At 36.9% G+C, this 15,809-nt stretch overlaps 1 protein-coding gene, 1 long non-coding RNA gene and 1 pseudogene across 5 annotated transcripts; 2 read left to right on the top strand and 1 right to left on the bottom strand.

Annotated features, from left to right (window-relative positions):
• Positions 1–1,721: 1,721 nt before the first annotated feature.
• LOC149050503 (uncharacterized) lies at positions 1,722–3,034 on the bottom strand. Its single transcript, XR_016184173.1, has 4 exons — positions 2,888–3,034; positions 2,611–2,709; positions 2,346–2,426; positions 1,722–2,117 (listed from the first exon to the last, which is right to left on the bottom strand). It is a non-coding gene; the product is annotated as an uncharacterized LOC149050503 (long non-coding RNA).
• Positions 3,035–3,193: 159 nt separating this feature from the next.
• Positions 3,194–15,398, top strand: LOC113677058 (uncharacterized). Of its 4 annotated transcripts, none has more exons than XM_089198050.1 (10): positions 3,194–3,288; positions 6,288–6,330; positions 10,435–10,495; positions 10,690–10,716; positions 10,847–10,873; positions 11,448–11,482; positions 11,671–11,724; positions 12,368–12,448; positions 12,650–12,692; positions 14,124–15,398. In XM_089198050.1, the coding sequence occupies exons 7-10, from the start codon at positions 11,692–11,694 to the stop codon at positions 15,197–15,199; spliced, it is 1,233 nt and encodes a 410-aa protein (XP_089054176.1). In that variant the 5' UTR covers positions 3,194–3,288; positions 6,288–6,330; positions 10,435–10,495; positions 10,690–10,716; positions 10,847–10,873; positions 11,448–11,482; positions 11,671–11,691; the 3' UTR covers positions 15,200–15,398. The 4 variants fall into 4 exon arrangements, with proteins under 4 accessions (XP_089054176.1, XP_089054175.1, XP_089054177.1 ...); XM_089198049.1 differs by having other exon boundaries at positions 6,213–6,330; XM_089198051.1 differs by lacking the exons at positions 3,194–3,288; positions 6,288–6,330 and adding an exon at positions 8,706–8,944.
• LOC149050502 (uncharacterized) lies at positions 3,309–5,379 on the top strand (annotated as a pseudogene).
• Positions 15,399–15,809: the final 411 nt, after the last annotated feature.

The following is a 15,809-nucleotide window of genomic DNA, read 5'->3' as shown; positions in this document are numbered from 1 at the left end:
GAGAATTAAGTTAGAGATATTACGAGGTAGAGAGGTATGAATTGTCGATATAGGCCTACGTATCCTATCTTATAGTAGTCAGTGCAAGCTTTCACCGATGTATCGGTAATTGTTATTTAAATGATCATGCTTGTGCATGTTCATGAGCTAGTGTTTTAAGCTGTAAATAGGCGTGTCGTGAAGTCTTTTGGAATAGTACTTGTTTACTTGTTTGGAAATATATATTTTTTAACAAATTAAGAGCGTCATTTAGACAACGGAATAAGCGGCGCGTGTAAATCATAGACTTGTTTGAGACGTGTCTTTCAATAAAGTGATAACGTTGGCGCACAGAACGAAGTCTGATTTGACAGTTAGATGTTCCTCAGTTTGAAACTGCGTTCAAATGTGTAAATGAGAGAAACAATCTTCTCTCTTAGTGTAGAGATATTTTCTTTAAGTGTAACGATTGTGGAAACACTATAAATTATGCATTGGTGTTCGATAAAACCGCGAAAATTATCTATCAAATGTTGTAAGTATTCACTTTGTGAAAAAAGTGTGTCATTAACTGCTTTTGTATTTCAACCTGTCAATTGTTCACTTGTCTGCCCCTTGTCGAAGTGTTCTAACGATATTAAAACGATCTTCTGGAATGAGACAATAGAATAGTTTGGTGAGAAAAGAAAAAACAGAGGTAATAATATATCAGGAAGGAATATAGGGTGTAGAAGAGTCAAATGGTGGCTAGATTCAATTTTATTTTACCGAGAATCTTTCCAGTTAAGAATGTAGTTACAAAAACTAGCCTTTGTCTTCTCAAGTAAAGACTACCTCGATTCTTCAATTTTTCGCGCTCTGCCCGTCTTCAGTGAGCGAGAGCACCTGGAACGAATTACAGTGCAAGTGTCTCGAACATGTTCTCATCCCAATTCGACCTCGCCTGTGATTCATGAGTAAACAAAGCCACGGAAAAGTGTATATATAGTGGAAAATGTGTATTATATATTATCCATATATATGGCTCATCGGATAAAGCAGGGTCATCATGTTTTGTATGACGCAAGTCGTGCGATTGTACTCTGATAGACCATGGGCAGCACCCAAGCACAACTTACATGATACACCTGTACTCAGTTTGTGATAAAAACAGAACTCGTTATCTCCTGAGGTATTGAGAGGAATAAGAAATTCCGGAGGCTTCTACTTGGGTTGTTGCTTGAGGATCATAGGAAGAAAACTGGGCGAACTCTCGTTAAGTGCGAAGAGAAACCACAGCAATGCGAGAGGTAACTAGCTGAGAGGGACGGGTCAGGGGGCTTGTTCGGTCGCTTCCTGTGCTCTTAGCTAATCTATCTTTTGGTTCTTTTCGTTTAAGAAGATTATTCTACGAGTAGCTCATAGGATAATTTGGTTTAATCAATTGAGTTGATAATGTGAATTGGCCACCGTAAAGAGTTTTTAAAGCTGACGTTTCGAGCGTTAGCCATTTATCAGGCTCGACAGTAGACAGGGTGACTTCAACAATGAAAAAGATACTGTAACCTTAGGAATGATTCAATTAAAACCACAATCAACTAAACGCAAAACCTAATTAGGTTACATCACTAATGCGGAATCGGGGGAAGCGAGAGGACAAATGAGGATCATTGAAATGACTTGTTTCCTTATCATATTTTTCATATTAAACACGGGACATTATTGCTGTTATACTGTCGCTCAACCTTAAGCGAAAGATAAAAGACAAATTTTCTTTTAATAAGAGATTTTCCATAAATTCAGTATAAATGCAGCTACAATAATCTTGCTTAGTTTCTTCCTCATTTGTTTTCCTATGAACCTGACTGAACTCATCACGAATAAATACTTAATACACTGAACCGTGATCGATACAGCGAAACACAAGCTGTTATAGATGTTATATATAGCACATCGGACTTTTTAAACTTTTTCAAATTTCATGAAGTATGAACATCGTCACTCCTCAGGAGTGTTATTAAGCTTTACAAAACATGTATTACTAGAACGTTACTAAAACACTAAACAGCAATCAATTTTGAGTTGACCATCCAGTTGGTCATCTTGAAAAAGCTTACATCCATAGCTCTGTGATGTAGAATCAACGGCGCGGAGTGTTCCTAAAACAGGAAAATGTTATAAGAAACTTAAGAACTAGCAACAAGATCAGCAATTATAAGGAAGTACAGGAGAATGGGTATTGAGGGGTAATCCCTTATAAGTACCCAAGCAGACCCTCTTTATTACTGCAGTAATGGGGATGGTATCGTCAGGTACATGTACCTATGCATGGCTGTTTGACCCGCTTTGTTTTATAGATGATATTGGAGAATCAGACCAGCAATTACCTTCGGAGGACAGAGATTATCACTGATGTACTTCAGTGTAAGATCCCTTCCCATTTCTGTTTTATCATAAAGGATGCCCACCTGAAAGGAAAAATTACAAAGTTGCATTTATTCCTGCCAGGTTAGTATATTCAGTACCATTTCAACTACATGTACAAGTAAAATTATAGTCTGTTTTGTCTTCATTGTTATCTGTACTAGTAGTAAATACCAGCAGTTTAGCAACAAATAAAATTCTGATGTCTTAATACAGAACTCTTCTCACCATGTTTTCAGAGCCCAAGTGTAGTTTCCAAGCTAAGAACTTCTGAAGCAATCCAATGGTGACATGTGTTGACAACCTGATAAATTTCTTTGGTAGAGGCTAATTATCAAACAAGATAGATAAGTAGAAAAAGTAAATACAACTGTATACTCTATAAATATTCATTTTCAGATTCAAACTAAGAAAAGGAAGCGAGGTATAGGAAAGGAAAGGAGAGAAATATTGCTGAACATTTGTGCTGTAGATGTAATGAATCAATCATTAAAAGTATTCTCACCTCTATTTCTGTTGAGCTACATGTGCTTCCGTCCCTAACACAAGTTACATGTCATATTAGGTTTTTTTATGGTTTATTTATCGAGTTTTTTGCTTAAAAATGTATTTCTTGTCCGACGGTGGCCCACAACTGTCACGGCAAAACAAAATTCACTTACAGCAAAACAAAATTAACTCACGGCAAAATAAAGAAAACGAGTTGGTCAGTGGTTGGTCAGCGGTTGGTCAGCGGTTGGTCAGCGATTGGTCAGCGGTTGTTATTGGCATCTGAAATGGTATGTCGTGTAACAGTAACACACCGCTCGCTCAAAAAACCGCCATTTTTCGAGCTCACGATGTTTTGCTCCGCGCGTGGTTCGGAAGTTGACGAAGATGCAAACTTTTGCAAAAGCTGTGGTAAAGGTACGTTTCTTTATTTAAATTGTTCGTATTTGAATTTCTTTTTGTTCCAAATACCGATAGGCGTGAGAAGACACTGCCACGGATTAGCTGATTAGCACGTGTCTGGAATAAGATTGTGCATGTAGCCTGTGTGTAAAAAGAAAGCATTCATAATGTATGTGCTTGGATAAATCTAGGATTTTTCAAAAGGTGGAAAATACTGTACGCTTGCAAACAGTCAGTCGATTATATTTTTTTCTCTTTGATTCTCTTTGTATTGTATTGTGTTGTATTGTACATGTTAAGAGGTAGAAAAAGTGGCCTGTGTTCATCCCTATATTTTTAAGGACCTAAGGCTAGATGATTCAGGTGAGGATAAAGACTCTAGCAATGAAGTTGAGGTGGAAATTGATGAAGAGACCGTTATCAAATATTGTTTTCAACGCGGTTTTAGCTATGAAGAAATCATTCATTTCCTTGCTAAGCGTCATGACCATGAAATAAGTAACATTTTTTAAGGCAATTAAAGACATATGGACTTAAGAGAAGTAGTTTTTTAAGGCGGATGATTCTGGTGAGGTTTTAGAGGCAGTTAGAAAACATACGCTTGAGATTATCCGTGGACCTGGATCATGTGGGGGATACATCGGATGGTACACCTTAAAGATCTAAGGTTTGAATGTTCCAAGATAATAGTTCAAGATATATTAAAAGAGGTAGATCCAGAAGGTTGCCAGTTGAGGAAAGCTCACCGGTTGAAGAGGAGGACTTATCACTGTCTTGGGCCAAATGATACTTGGCACATAGATGGTTATGACAAACTGAAGCCCTTTGGGTTTCCCATACATGGGGCCATAGATGGCTTCAGCTGGAAAATATTATGGCTTGAGGTTACCAGGTCCAACAACTCACCAGACAACACTGCCACTTACTTCTTAAGTACTGTAAAGGAATTGAAAGGGTGCCCTAGACAGCTAATTACAGATCTTGGCACTGAAAGTGGATTGGCAGCATTAATGCAGTCTTATTTTCATGATGATGCTGATACCCACAGTTATATCTCATCACCTAGAAACCGAAGAATTGAAGGGTGGTGGTCATTTTATTCATGGAGCAGGTCAACATGGTGGCGCAATTTTTTCCAAGATTTGGAACTTGAGGGTGTCTTGTACTCTTCTTCTGAATTAAGTATGGAATGTTTGTGGAACTGTTTTGCACCAGTTATCCAGAACGACCCTGACATTGTTAAAGAACACCGGAACAGCCACAGAATTAGGAAAAGTAGGCACAAAACTGTCCCTGGTAGACTGATTCACTATTCTATTTGCCTGAGTTTCATGGGGCTGTTGGAAACCTTCTGCTAAATGTTCCTCAGTCACAAATTGACTGTGTATCTCAGCTCATAATTCAGAGAAGTGTTAATGAATATCAAGACTACTTTGATTATGCTAGAAATGCCCTTGGAATCAGCCTTCCAAACGACTGGCAAGAGGTGGTGAGACTTTATTGCAAACTTTTAAACATAGCTGCAAATGGTGCATAATTGCTAAAACTCAGTCTAAGATCACTCGAGATATTGTTAGACATTTCTCATTTTAAGCAAGTTATGCCTTGTTTTTTGTCCCAAAACTACACCAACTGTCAGTTGGTGTTAACATTACTGTACAGTATATCAGCCATTGAGTCAATCATTGAAGGTTAATGCTTGGTTAAAAAAAATTATTATTAAAGAAAAGTGACCCAAGAAGACTTCATGATCAAAATATAACATTAATGTCATTATTTTATTGATCAAATTGATCTCCAAGACTGAATGAAAACTGTATTTGTGTTATCAATAACCATAACATGAGGCTACACTTGTTAATGAAAGAAATGTACTGAAGAACATTGTTCTAACAGACATAAGGTCATATGAACATGTATGATAAGGAATCTCAAAGACAGCTGCATTTGTATGCCTCAGAAATAACTTTAACATTAACTTATGGTTTTTTTAAAACTCTATAACAATGTCATAACGGTTGTGAAACCAACATCTGCTTGTCCTGTAAATCTCTTTGCAATAGTCCCTGACGGAAAACCATTTTTACCAAAAAAGTTTTAAATAACATTAAGCCATACCAAACGATTGTCCCTTGGATAGTGCTAACATGAAGACTTCATTGAAAGCTTCCTGTGTTTTCATGTGTGCTATGGGGAAAGTGACTTCTTTTGCGCAAGCTCTAACTACTGGGGGACAAATTTGGTGTTTTGGATTCCTGATAACACAATCATGATCAAATTTGACAGTAATGACGTGGTAGAGTTGTCTCGTCCCCCCCCCCCCCCCCAATATTTATATTCCCATTTAGCATTCAATATCGACAAGGTTACTTCATATTGAATTACACGTCATCTTTTCGATAAGCCAGGCTAAGGATGCAAGAAATAAAAAAAATCCTTTAAAAAAAAGGTTTGTCCCATAAATACTGCTTGATTCTAGAACCGAAAGATTCAAGGGATGCATTATTGGGAAAAATAGTTCTGATGAAAGGAAACTTTGGAATTATGCGACTGATGACATTTCGCTAGTTAAAATGATAATTAGGTAAACTAAGTCTCGTCAGTCGCTTTTGAATAATTGCGGTACAGTGTTTTGATCTACGCTTACAGTCAACTGCTTTTTTTCATTTCAAATTTGCTTATAGTAAATGGCGACGTCACAATCACATTAAGCTACACGAGAATGGTTTTAACAAAAAGGTGCACACTTATTTTCTAAAGCCACGGCAATTTGCTATCTTTATTTTATTCTATTTTCATTCAACCGTATTTTATATTGAATGAATTTGCGTGTTTCCTTCTCAGTTAAAGCAAACGAGAATTTTCTTTCAACTCACAGTATTCTTATCAACCATTTAATTTAATTTGCTACTTTTTCTTTTATTCTTATTTTTTGGCAGTTATTGTGTGAAGTTATTTGACATGCACAAGCACGAAACGATAATGATGACGAGATTTCTAATGATTCTTTGCAGAGCTCCTCGTCATCCTCCGGGAAAAGAGGATGTTATAAAGTCGGTAGGAGTCATTTTTTACTTGTTTTGTGGCTGTCTACTACAGGAGGCGAGGCTACTTATGTTGTTAAAACGAGTGAGTGAGTGAGTGAGTGATGGTTACAATAGAATTCCGATCTTGATCCAGTTTTTGCTCGGTGTTCACTGTACTACTCATTCTTTGTTCTGGAGTACTATAGAAGACGAGAAACATCTCACAATAATTTCACGATGGCGCGTAAAAAAAACCAAAGTTTTCCTATATCTCATAAGGTGATCGGCGCAACATGAAAACCTACAGGAAAACTTTTTTCTTTGAACGGGGAGTACCTCACCGTTTGAATCTGCGAATTATGCCCAGTAGATCGGAATATATCTTTTTTTTCAGCCGTCACACTACAAAAGATGATAAACACCTCAAAATAATTCACAGTGGCCTTACCAGCATGTTAACAAGGTATTTCCTTAAATCTAATATCTAAATAGGTTTTATCTGCACATCGTGGAAACTGTCGAGAAAAATTTTACTTATTCGAAGACAGAGCATTTTACCATTTCAATCAGCGACTAATGCGCCAATGAACCGCTAAATTTGCGAAGCAAGCAAGGTCCGAAATACCATACCTTGAGTTTAACAGGGTGACCCTATTCAACGGAATGATAGAACGGTAGATTGGCAGAACGGCGAATTGGAGGAATGGCCGAATGGCAGAATATCCCTTAACGCAGAATGCCTTGTTGTCGCCCTCCAAAACGTAAGAACAATCAAATGAAAGCTGAAATCGCGGGCAAGAAAGAAAAAGAAAGAATTGCCATAAGTCTCGACTGGACATATACTTTGCGAGTGGTTTTCGTTCCAATGTAAGTAAGATTTTCAACAAACTTTTGATGCTCCAGTTTTATATAGTTTAACGGCACAACAGAAGATAGATTTTTGACAAATTAGACGCCCGTTGTGTGTCAGTTATGTTAAGATTGGCCATTCCCTCCATTCGCAGAAATGAACTTATTAAGTTCTTAAGCGAAGAAAAAAACAAAAAAAACAAAAGAAAAAAGAGAAACCTGTTGAATCAAGTTGTTTCCTTCTCTATATAACTTGCATATTTGTATATGCTGATTGCAATACGGTGACTGAGAATTAGGGTCACCGGGCTTTTTTTCGAGTTACAGTAAAATAAAGTGAGAAAGGACGTTGTTTCAGAGGATGGAGTGTTGTTTTGGTAACATTAGTTTTTATAGAAAGAATTGTTAAATAATTGTCAACTCAGCTGTTTTCAGTCTCTTGATTACCCGCCGCTGGTCTATCTTGGATATGAAGTAAACCAAGCAATGTTTACTTGTGTTATTTTAAGTATCCATCAGAGATACACACAATGTAAAATAGAATAGTTTGTCACGCAAATTGGTTCTCCGCCAACAAAGTCGCCGTGATTGCGTAACCTTCCTTTGTCTAATAAATGTGAAGCGACGGTCAAATTTTTCAGGAAGAAACACTGAGCTCTCACTCACCAAAAAAAGGCCTGTTCTTGAGGATATAGTGAAATCAGATAGAATATATTTTCTGTGACGAAATTATAAAAGAAAATTTAAAAAAAAAAGGTATTTTCTGCAAAAACCAAATTTGCATGTTGATTTCATGTGTTTGATCACAACGCATTAGCCTGATCACAGACTAGTTTACTCTCAAAATAGACTACCACACTTAAGATCAGAGAAGTGCATCTCTTAAAATGATAACAAAATAGGTTTCTTGACTGTAGATATTTGAAAGCTTATTTAAAAATTGCCACAGTGTTGAAGCGGTTGATGGGTAAAAAGAAACGGGCAGTTAACAGGAGAATGGTTATTCGAGCAAAGTGGGCAATTATTTGAAAATTTTGCAATATGTCCTCACTTTCGTTAGAACCTAGCGAAAAGATCGATTCTGTCATGATCCTGAAGAACAGTTTTATTAAACCGAGTGAATGAACAATTGGTAAACAATAAGCAATTCTTTATGATGGTCATCCGGACACGTCAGCATAACGCGACACGCGGACAAGGTGTTTATTTCTACATATCACTTTCATGAATAAGTACGCCTATCAATTGCGAAACCAAATTCTTAGAATTTTAATCGAACTCTCGAAAAATTAAACAAATTGACATCGTGTTTTAAGGTCCTTCCTCTTCGGTTCGCCCACTAATGTGAAACTTAACCGATTACATGAAATGCCGATCGCCAGTCTAAGAATTTCTAAACATAAGAAAGTGAAGATATAGCTTCATTGAGAGTCAGAGTAAAAAAAAAAAAGGCTATCATGGAAGTGGAGTTGACCTAAATATCATTTTCTGTACAACTTAAGTAAATCATGGAACTACATATTTGCCACAGAACGCGGTTGTTTTCGTTATTCTATAATCCTAATATATTCAGCGTTTTCATTACATGTTGAATGTAGAGCATGGTTCTTGAGGTGAAGCAAAGGCTGTTTTAGTGAACCGAGTAAACGGAAAGTTAACAAACAATAAGCAATTTCTATTTCTGATCATCTGGACACGTCAGCATAGCGCTACACGGGATAAACACAGCGGGGTACGTAATAGAACAATGTGTGTGAGCCGTTTGCTCAACTTGATCAAATTTCCAACGGACCAAGGTAATTACTTTCACTTGTCAACTTTATTAAGAAGTAACCCTTTCAGCGATAAGTCATAATTTTTCCTTAGTGACCCCCTACTCTTTAATGTTGTTCTTAGAGTTATGTCTTCTGCCTCGTAAAAAAAGAAGGAGAATATTATATTTTCAAAATAATTGCTATTTTCATTACACCTGGTTACTCTGGTAAGCAGGGTCATTTTATCGTGGCAAAGCTATCTCGTAAATCCCCTCCTTTAAAATTTTTATTCGCAGGATAAACATATTTTAAACACAGCATAATACGCATATAGCATTCAATATCAACAAGGTTACTTTATATTGAGTTACACGTCATCTTTTTCATAAACCAGGCTAAGGAGCCAAGAAATAAAGAAAAGCCTTTAAAAAAAGGTTTGTCCCATAGATACTGCTTGATTCTAGAACCAGAAGATTCAAGGGATGCACTATTAGGAAAAATTATCTCATTCAAAGGAAACTTTGGAATTATGCCACTGATAATATTTTGCTAGTTAAAATGATAATTGGGTGAACTAAGTCTCGTCAGTCGCTTTTGAATAATTGCGGTACAGTGTTCTGATCTACGGTTGCAGTCAACCGATTTTTTTCCTTTCAAACACGCTTACGGTGAATGGCGTCGTTACAATCCCATTAAGCTCGACGAGAATAGTTTTAACAAAAAGTTGCACGCTTATATCCTAAATCCACGGCAATTAACTATCTTAAGTTTATTTCATTTTTATTCAACCGTATTTTATATTGAATGAATTTACGTGTTTCCTACTTAGTAAAAGCAAACGAGAATTTATTTTCACAGTATTCATATCAACCATCACATATTTGAAAAATTTCTCAAATTGATGTCAAGCGAGCTGAGTTCTTGCTATGGACACCTTTCCTTTCACAGATCAAAACCTTTTTTTTTACTACAGTAATAAGTGAGAATTTACATAAAGACCAAACAACTAATCTTCGCTGATAAGGGCCTAAATTCTCCATACCAGATCACTGTACAAGATAACGATGTTTTAAGGAGATATAAGAAGTTCATCGTAGTCGGTCAGTTAGCATATCATAATCCATAAACTACAAATTCTCATTGTGCATTGTAAACACTATTCATAACACAAGCCCTTGAACATCCTGAATTTTCCTGTTGTGGGACAAAATAAACAGAGTTGGAAAGTGTTCCTTCTATGCTGACAGATTCGTCTGCCATTTCATATCGAAGGGTGCTGAGAGTGAAAATGTTTCGCTTATTCTTTGTGTTGGCTCTTGCCTTTTTGTTGAGTTCCTTCGCAAAATCACAGAACAAATCTGCAAATCAGGTAACCAAATTGATAACTAGGCTTGAAGTAATTATATTCGAATCGGAATTCGAGTGAAAGTGAGAAGGTTTGTGTTTTGTTCGTGCTTGTGATTTCCCAAACAACACCTTGATTTCATAATTTATGTGTACACTGCTCGTTTTTACTTTCAAACCTTCAACAGAGTCATGGAACAGCGACAAAATCAAACTGCTGCGTTTCACAAGTTGGATACTGTAAAGATGGTGGGTAAAACTTCAAACAAAAATCCCACCTCGTTCAGCACATTTATAATTACCTTAGAATAATAATAATAATAATAATAATAATAATAATACTTGTAACACGCATTTACTTATTTATATCTGCTCATGTGGGCGAGAAAGAAAGAAATTCGAGTTTCTTTATTGATGTTTGGTTTCTGTTAATTTCTGGACAGGAAAAGACGGAAAAGATTGACAAAACGGTGAGTGTGCAAAAGTTACTTTAAGGTTCATTCATCAAGTTATTGACTTAAAAACGAACAACTTTTCATCATCAAAATAAACTGTTTACTTACCTCTCTAACACAAGAAAATTGATTTCTTTCTATGCAGGAAAAGATGGACGCGATGGAATAAACGGTGATGTAGTTATTTATTCAAAGTGAATTTTTGATTTAGATGGAAAATTTTTTAACGTGAATTCCTTCATAAACACAAGTGGTAGGGACGCCTTATTATGGATTTGCTGTGGAGGGGGGGGGAGGGTTGGTGGAGGACTTTAGGAAGATCACATGTTTTTAAGGGGGTACTGATGGGGGATCAGTCGTCGACAACAGAATATCAAGGGGGGACTATTGCAAAATGACTGTCAATTAGCTGCCAAGGGGGGGGGGGGTAGGGGTGGGTAATCATAAGAATATTACGGAGCCTTTGGGGAGGACCAGGTAAATTTTAGCGAGACGCTACCAAAATCCTCGGGCTGACCCGCTGATTGGTCCTTTATGGGAATTTGGGGAGAGAGAAAAACGAAAACCTAGTAATATGATGATTACTTGTGTCAAGTTAACATTACAACGAGTTTGAATGACTGAAAATTACTGTGAATAATACATTTTTTGGGAAACGAAGGTGTACCGTGACTTTGTACTTTTGTTGCTGTTTTCGTTTATCTGTGTTTCACAATTTGTACTGATCGCCAACATTTTCAACATAGGACGAGATGGACGCGATGGGACAGTTAGAGCAAAGGTTATGTATTTTCAAAACGATAATGTAACCATCGTTAAAAAAATGACATTGAAACGGACTTGAGAATAAAAATGCATTGAACTGTATATGACGTATCTTTTCTTGTTAGTGGTGAACTTATGAGTACATCAATCAAACTGTTGTCATGGTTACCGGTAGATTATTTCCATTCCTTTTAACTCATCCAGGGAGAGAAAGGTGAACCAGGTATGCATGGTGTGAATGGAAATGCTGGCATCAAGGTTGGTAAAAAATTAAGTGGTTTTCTGGCTAATTTTCTTTGGCTTTGATCTGATTGACACTTAAACTGTTACCAATTATTTGGTTGGAATATTTAAATCGTGATTACTGCAGGTATCCCAGCCTTAAAAGATGCAGTTATAGAATTAGGTTTTGGGAAAGGAAAACATTTCATTATTCCGAACTGTAAGAGTTCTCTTGCTTCTTATTTTACCCTATTGGAGAATTATCTGACTGTCAATGAATACAGTGAGGTATGTCATACGTTAAATTTTGATTTCTTCAGGGGGATGGGGGTGAGCCAGGAATAAAGGGAAAGAATGGTAGTTGTAGTTCCGAAGTTAGTTCTATGAATCATTCGGTTCAACTAAAAACTGACAGACAAATGCGATAATAGTAGGACAAGAACCTTGGTAGGACCTTGCAGGGATTGGTCATTATTAAGTTGGGGGGGGGGGGGAGAGGGATCTTCTAAAGAACGTTTCATGAGGTTCGTATGAAAAATTCTTTCGTCGAGCACAGCTTAAAGATAAACTTGAAAAACAGTAACTTCTCAAAGTTATTTCATGATGGATAGCGAAAAAACTTCTCCCCCTCAAGTCCGTGCTATACAACCTTTTTTTATAAGTTTGCTTTTTCATCGAGGGCGAGAAAGGATCTGTTGGACAGAAAGGATCACTAGTACTAAAAGGACAGAAAGGAATGCCGGGAACATGTGATGACCTGGTACGGAAAGATATAATGGATAGAAATCATCACTTAAAAGTGCAACAGTCCTTGTGTACTTCTAAAGCAATAAAATATTGCAACAAGTAATTTGCTACTTCTTTTTTTATTATTATTTTTTGGCAGTTATTGTGTGAAGTTCTTTGACATGCACAAGCACGAAACGATAATGATAACGAGATTTCTAATGATTCTTTGCAGAGCTCCTCGTCATCCTCCGGGAAAAGAGGGTGTTGTAAAGTCGGTAGGAGTCATTTTTTACTTGTTTTTGTGGCTTATGTCTCCTACAGGAGGCGAGGCTACTTATGTCGTCAAAATGAGTGAGTGAGTGAGTGAGTGATGGTTACAATAGAATTCCGATCTTGATCCAGTTTTTACTCGATGTTAACTGTGCTACTCACTCTTTGTTCTGAAGTACTAAAGAAGACGAGAAACATCTTACAATAATTTCACGATGGCGCGTAAAATAACCAAAGTTTTTCCTATATCACATAAGGTGATCGGCGCAACATGAAAACCTACAGGAAAACATTTTTCTTTAAACGGGGAGTGTCTTACCGTTTGAATCAGCGAATTATGCCTTGTAGATCGGAATATACCTTTTTTTCAGTCCCTGCCGTCACGCTACAAAAGATGATAAACACCTCAGAATAATTCACAGTAGCCTTACCGGCACGTTATTAAAAACAAGGCATTTCCTTGCAAAAATATCTAGATAAGTTTTATCTGCACATCGTGGAAACTATCGAGAAAAATTTTATGATGAAAAAATTTCTCACCATTGAGAGGACTTAGATTTAATTTCTTTTATAAAATAGCACTACAACAATAGCAGCAAAATCAAAGACGGCAACATCGAGCCGTATACATCAGACACGAGCTATTTTTTTATTCGTAGGACACTAGTTTTGTTTAATCAATTTTTTTTATATTGCCTCTGCTTAAATTTAAGCTTTCAGGGAATTCTTGTTATAATTAACAAAAAGTGCTAAAAACGCCTTCCAAAACGTAAGAACAATCAAATGAAAGCTGAAATCGCGGACAAGAAATAAAATTGCCATAAGTCTCGACTGGACATATACTTTGTAAGTGGTTTTCGTTCCAATGTAAGATTTTCATCAAACTTCTGAGGGAAAATCTTGTTTGATGCTCCAGTTTTATGGAGTACAATAGAGGATAGATTTTTTGACAAATTAGACGCCCGTTTTGTGTCAGCTATGTCAAGATTGACCATTCCCTCCATTCGCATAAATGAACTTATTAAGTTCCTAAGTGAGGCAAAAAACAAAAGAACAAAACAAATAAAAAGAAACCAGTTGAGTCAAGTTGTTCCATTGTCCATATAACTTACATATTTTTATATGCTGATTGCAATACAGTGATTGAGAAGTAGGGTTTGTTTTCGAGTTACAGGAAAATAAAGTGAAAAAAAGGACGTTGTTTGAGAGGATGGAGTGTTGCTTTGGTAGCATTATATTTTATAGAAAGAATTGTTAAATAACAGTTTCGCATGTCGTAAGGAAATTTCGAAAAGAGCAAACTGTTAAAGCTTCGGTACGTTAAAATACGGTGATTAAAAATAACGAAACTCTTTTGAACCACCTTTAATAGGCTAATAACCAGAAACAAAGGATGAGAGGTAAACTCTGTCAACTCTGTTTTGTTTTTATCAAAGAATGTTCCACTGGTTTCCATTTCTTCGAGAAAGTTCAAGACTTGCCAACCAGGGGAGCTACAGCTGTTCAACATTTCACCATCAATGGAAGTCTGTTCCTCACCTTTGGGAACTATTATGGAGATGTTCACAAATACAAGACAAGTTCCGTGGTTTATAAGATGGATGAACCGACTGAAAAGTTCACATTGTACCAGACCCTGCAAACTGGAGGTGCATATGGCGTTGAGTACTTTTCTATCGCTGATAAACATTTCCTAGCTGTGGCTTGTCACTGGGATGGTACGTACCAAGTTGACTCTGTAGTATTCCAGTGGAATGGACAGCGGTTTGTGGTATTTCAGAAATTACCAACAAAAGGAGCTGCACACTTCAAGTTCTTCACATTAAATAGCGAAAAATATCTCACAGTGGCAAACTATTTCGATGGAAGTACCCGCTCAATAAAATCAGTCATCTACAAATGGAATGGCGTCAAGTTCAACAAGTTCCAGGAGATAGCAACTGAAGGTGCCTTAGGATGTACGGCATTTGAAATAAACAATGTCACTTACATCGCTTTCGCCAACTATTACAACTCTCAACAGAAGAATTCTGTTCAGTCCACTGTCTTCAAATGGTCAGGAAGACACTTTGCCAAACTACAGTCTCTTCAAACTTATGGCGCATATGACGTGAAGTCCGTAAATATCAATGGTCACACATTCCTCGCTTTTGCCTGCCACTACTCTGGAAGTTCCCACAACACTGACTCATTTATTTTTAAATGGGATGGTACCAAGTTCGTTCTTTTCCAATCCATTCCTACTCGTGGAGCCCTTGCATTGTATCCATTCGCGATCAGCGGTCATACCTACTTAGGCATGGCCAATCACTACGACAGCAGCGTGAAACATAACACTCAGTCAGTTGTGTACCAGGCCTCTGGAGCACAGTTTATTAAGTATCAAGAGATTTCCACCCATGGAGCGTTTGATATGACATCCTTTGAGTACAAAGGTCACACCTATCTGGCAGTGGCAAATCACTACAATCAGAAATACAACATAAACAGCGCTTTGTACAAGTGGGTGTAGAAACAGGGGCACGAAACTAATAGCGTAATGACCAAGGGTCTTAGCTGCTTATGCATTGGTGTAGTGATAGTATTTGCTCAATAATCGAAGAACAAGGTTTAGATTTAGAGATTTTTTGTGAAAATTGACTCTTTGATAAATGAGTGTTTATCAGCCTCTTTAAAGTGAAAGTAGCAATAAAGCTGTGCATTGAACAAGACACTAACGTCTGGTTTAATTCCAATTTTGTTTGAGTAAATGATATCCACTTTTATTGATAAAAGTTGATCCCCAGAAAAGTAATATCAGACACGTTCAATATTCTGAAATGGACTTAAATACCTTTAGGTCATCTGTTGTGTGTGTGTTGTCACATAAGTAACACCTCCCTTCCCCCGCCCCCTAATGAATTATTTACAGAGACAAAGAGACCAGGGGTGATATTTCCATTTAATTCAGATTTTTTTGGATCCAAGAATGTTGAAAATGGCTAGAACTATAATTCTAAGTAAGAAAATACTTCGAAATTTAAAAGTTCAGGCAGCTCATAACATTCTTTGCTATCTACGCTCTGTTGACTTTGAAAAGAGCATAAATGTAATATAATAATTGTTGTATAGTTTATGATCTC

The sequence above is a fragment of the Pocillopora damicornis genome, chromosome 2 (genome assembly GCF_964200805.1).
Source record: "Pocillopora damicornis chromosome 2, jaPocDami1.2, whole genome shotgun sequence".
NCBI lineage: Eukaryota > Metazoa > Cnidaria > Anthozoa > Scleractinia > Pocilloporidae > Pocillopora > Pocillopora damicornis.
The sequence above is the reverse complement of the archived record's forward strand: the minus strand, read 5'-3'. Positions and strand labels throughout refer to the sequence as shown.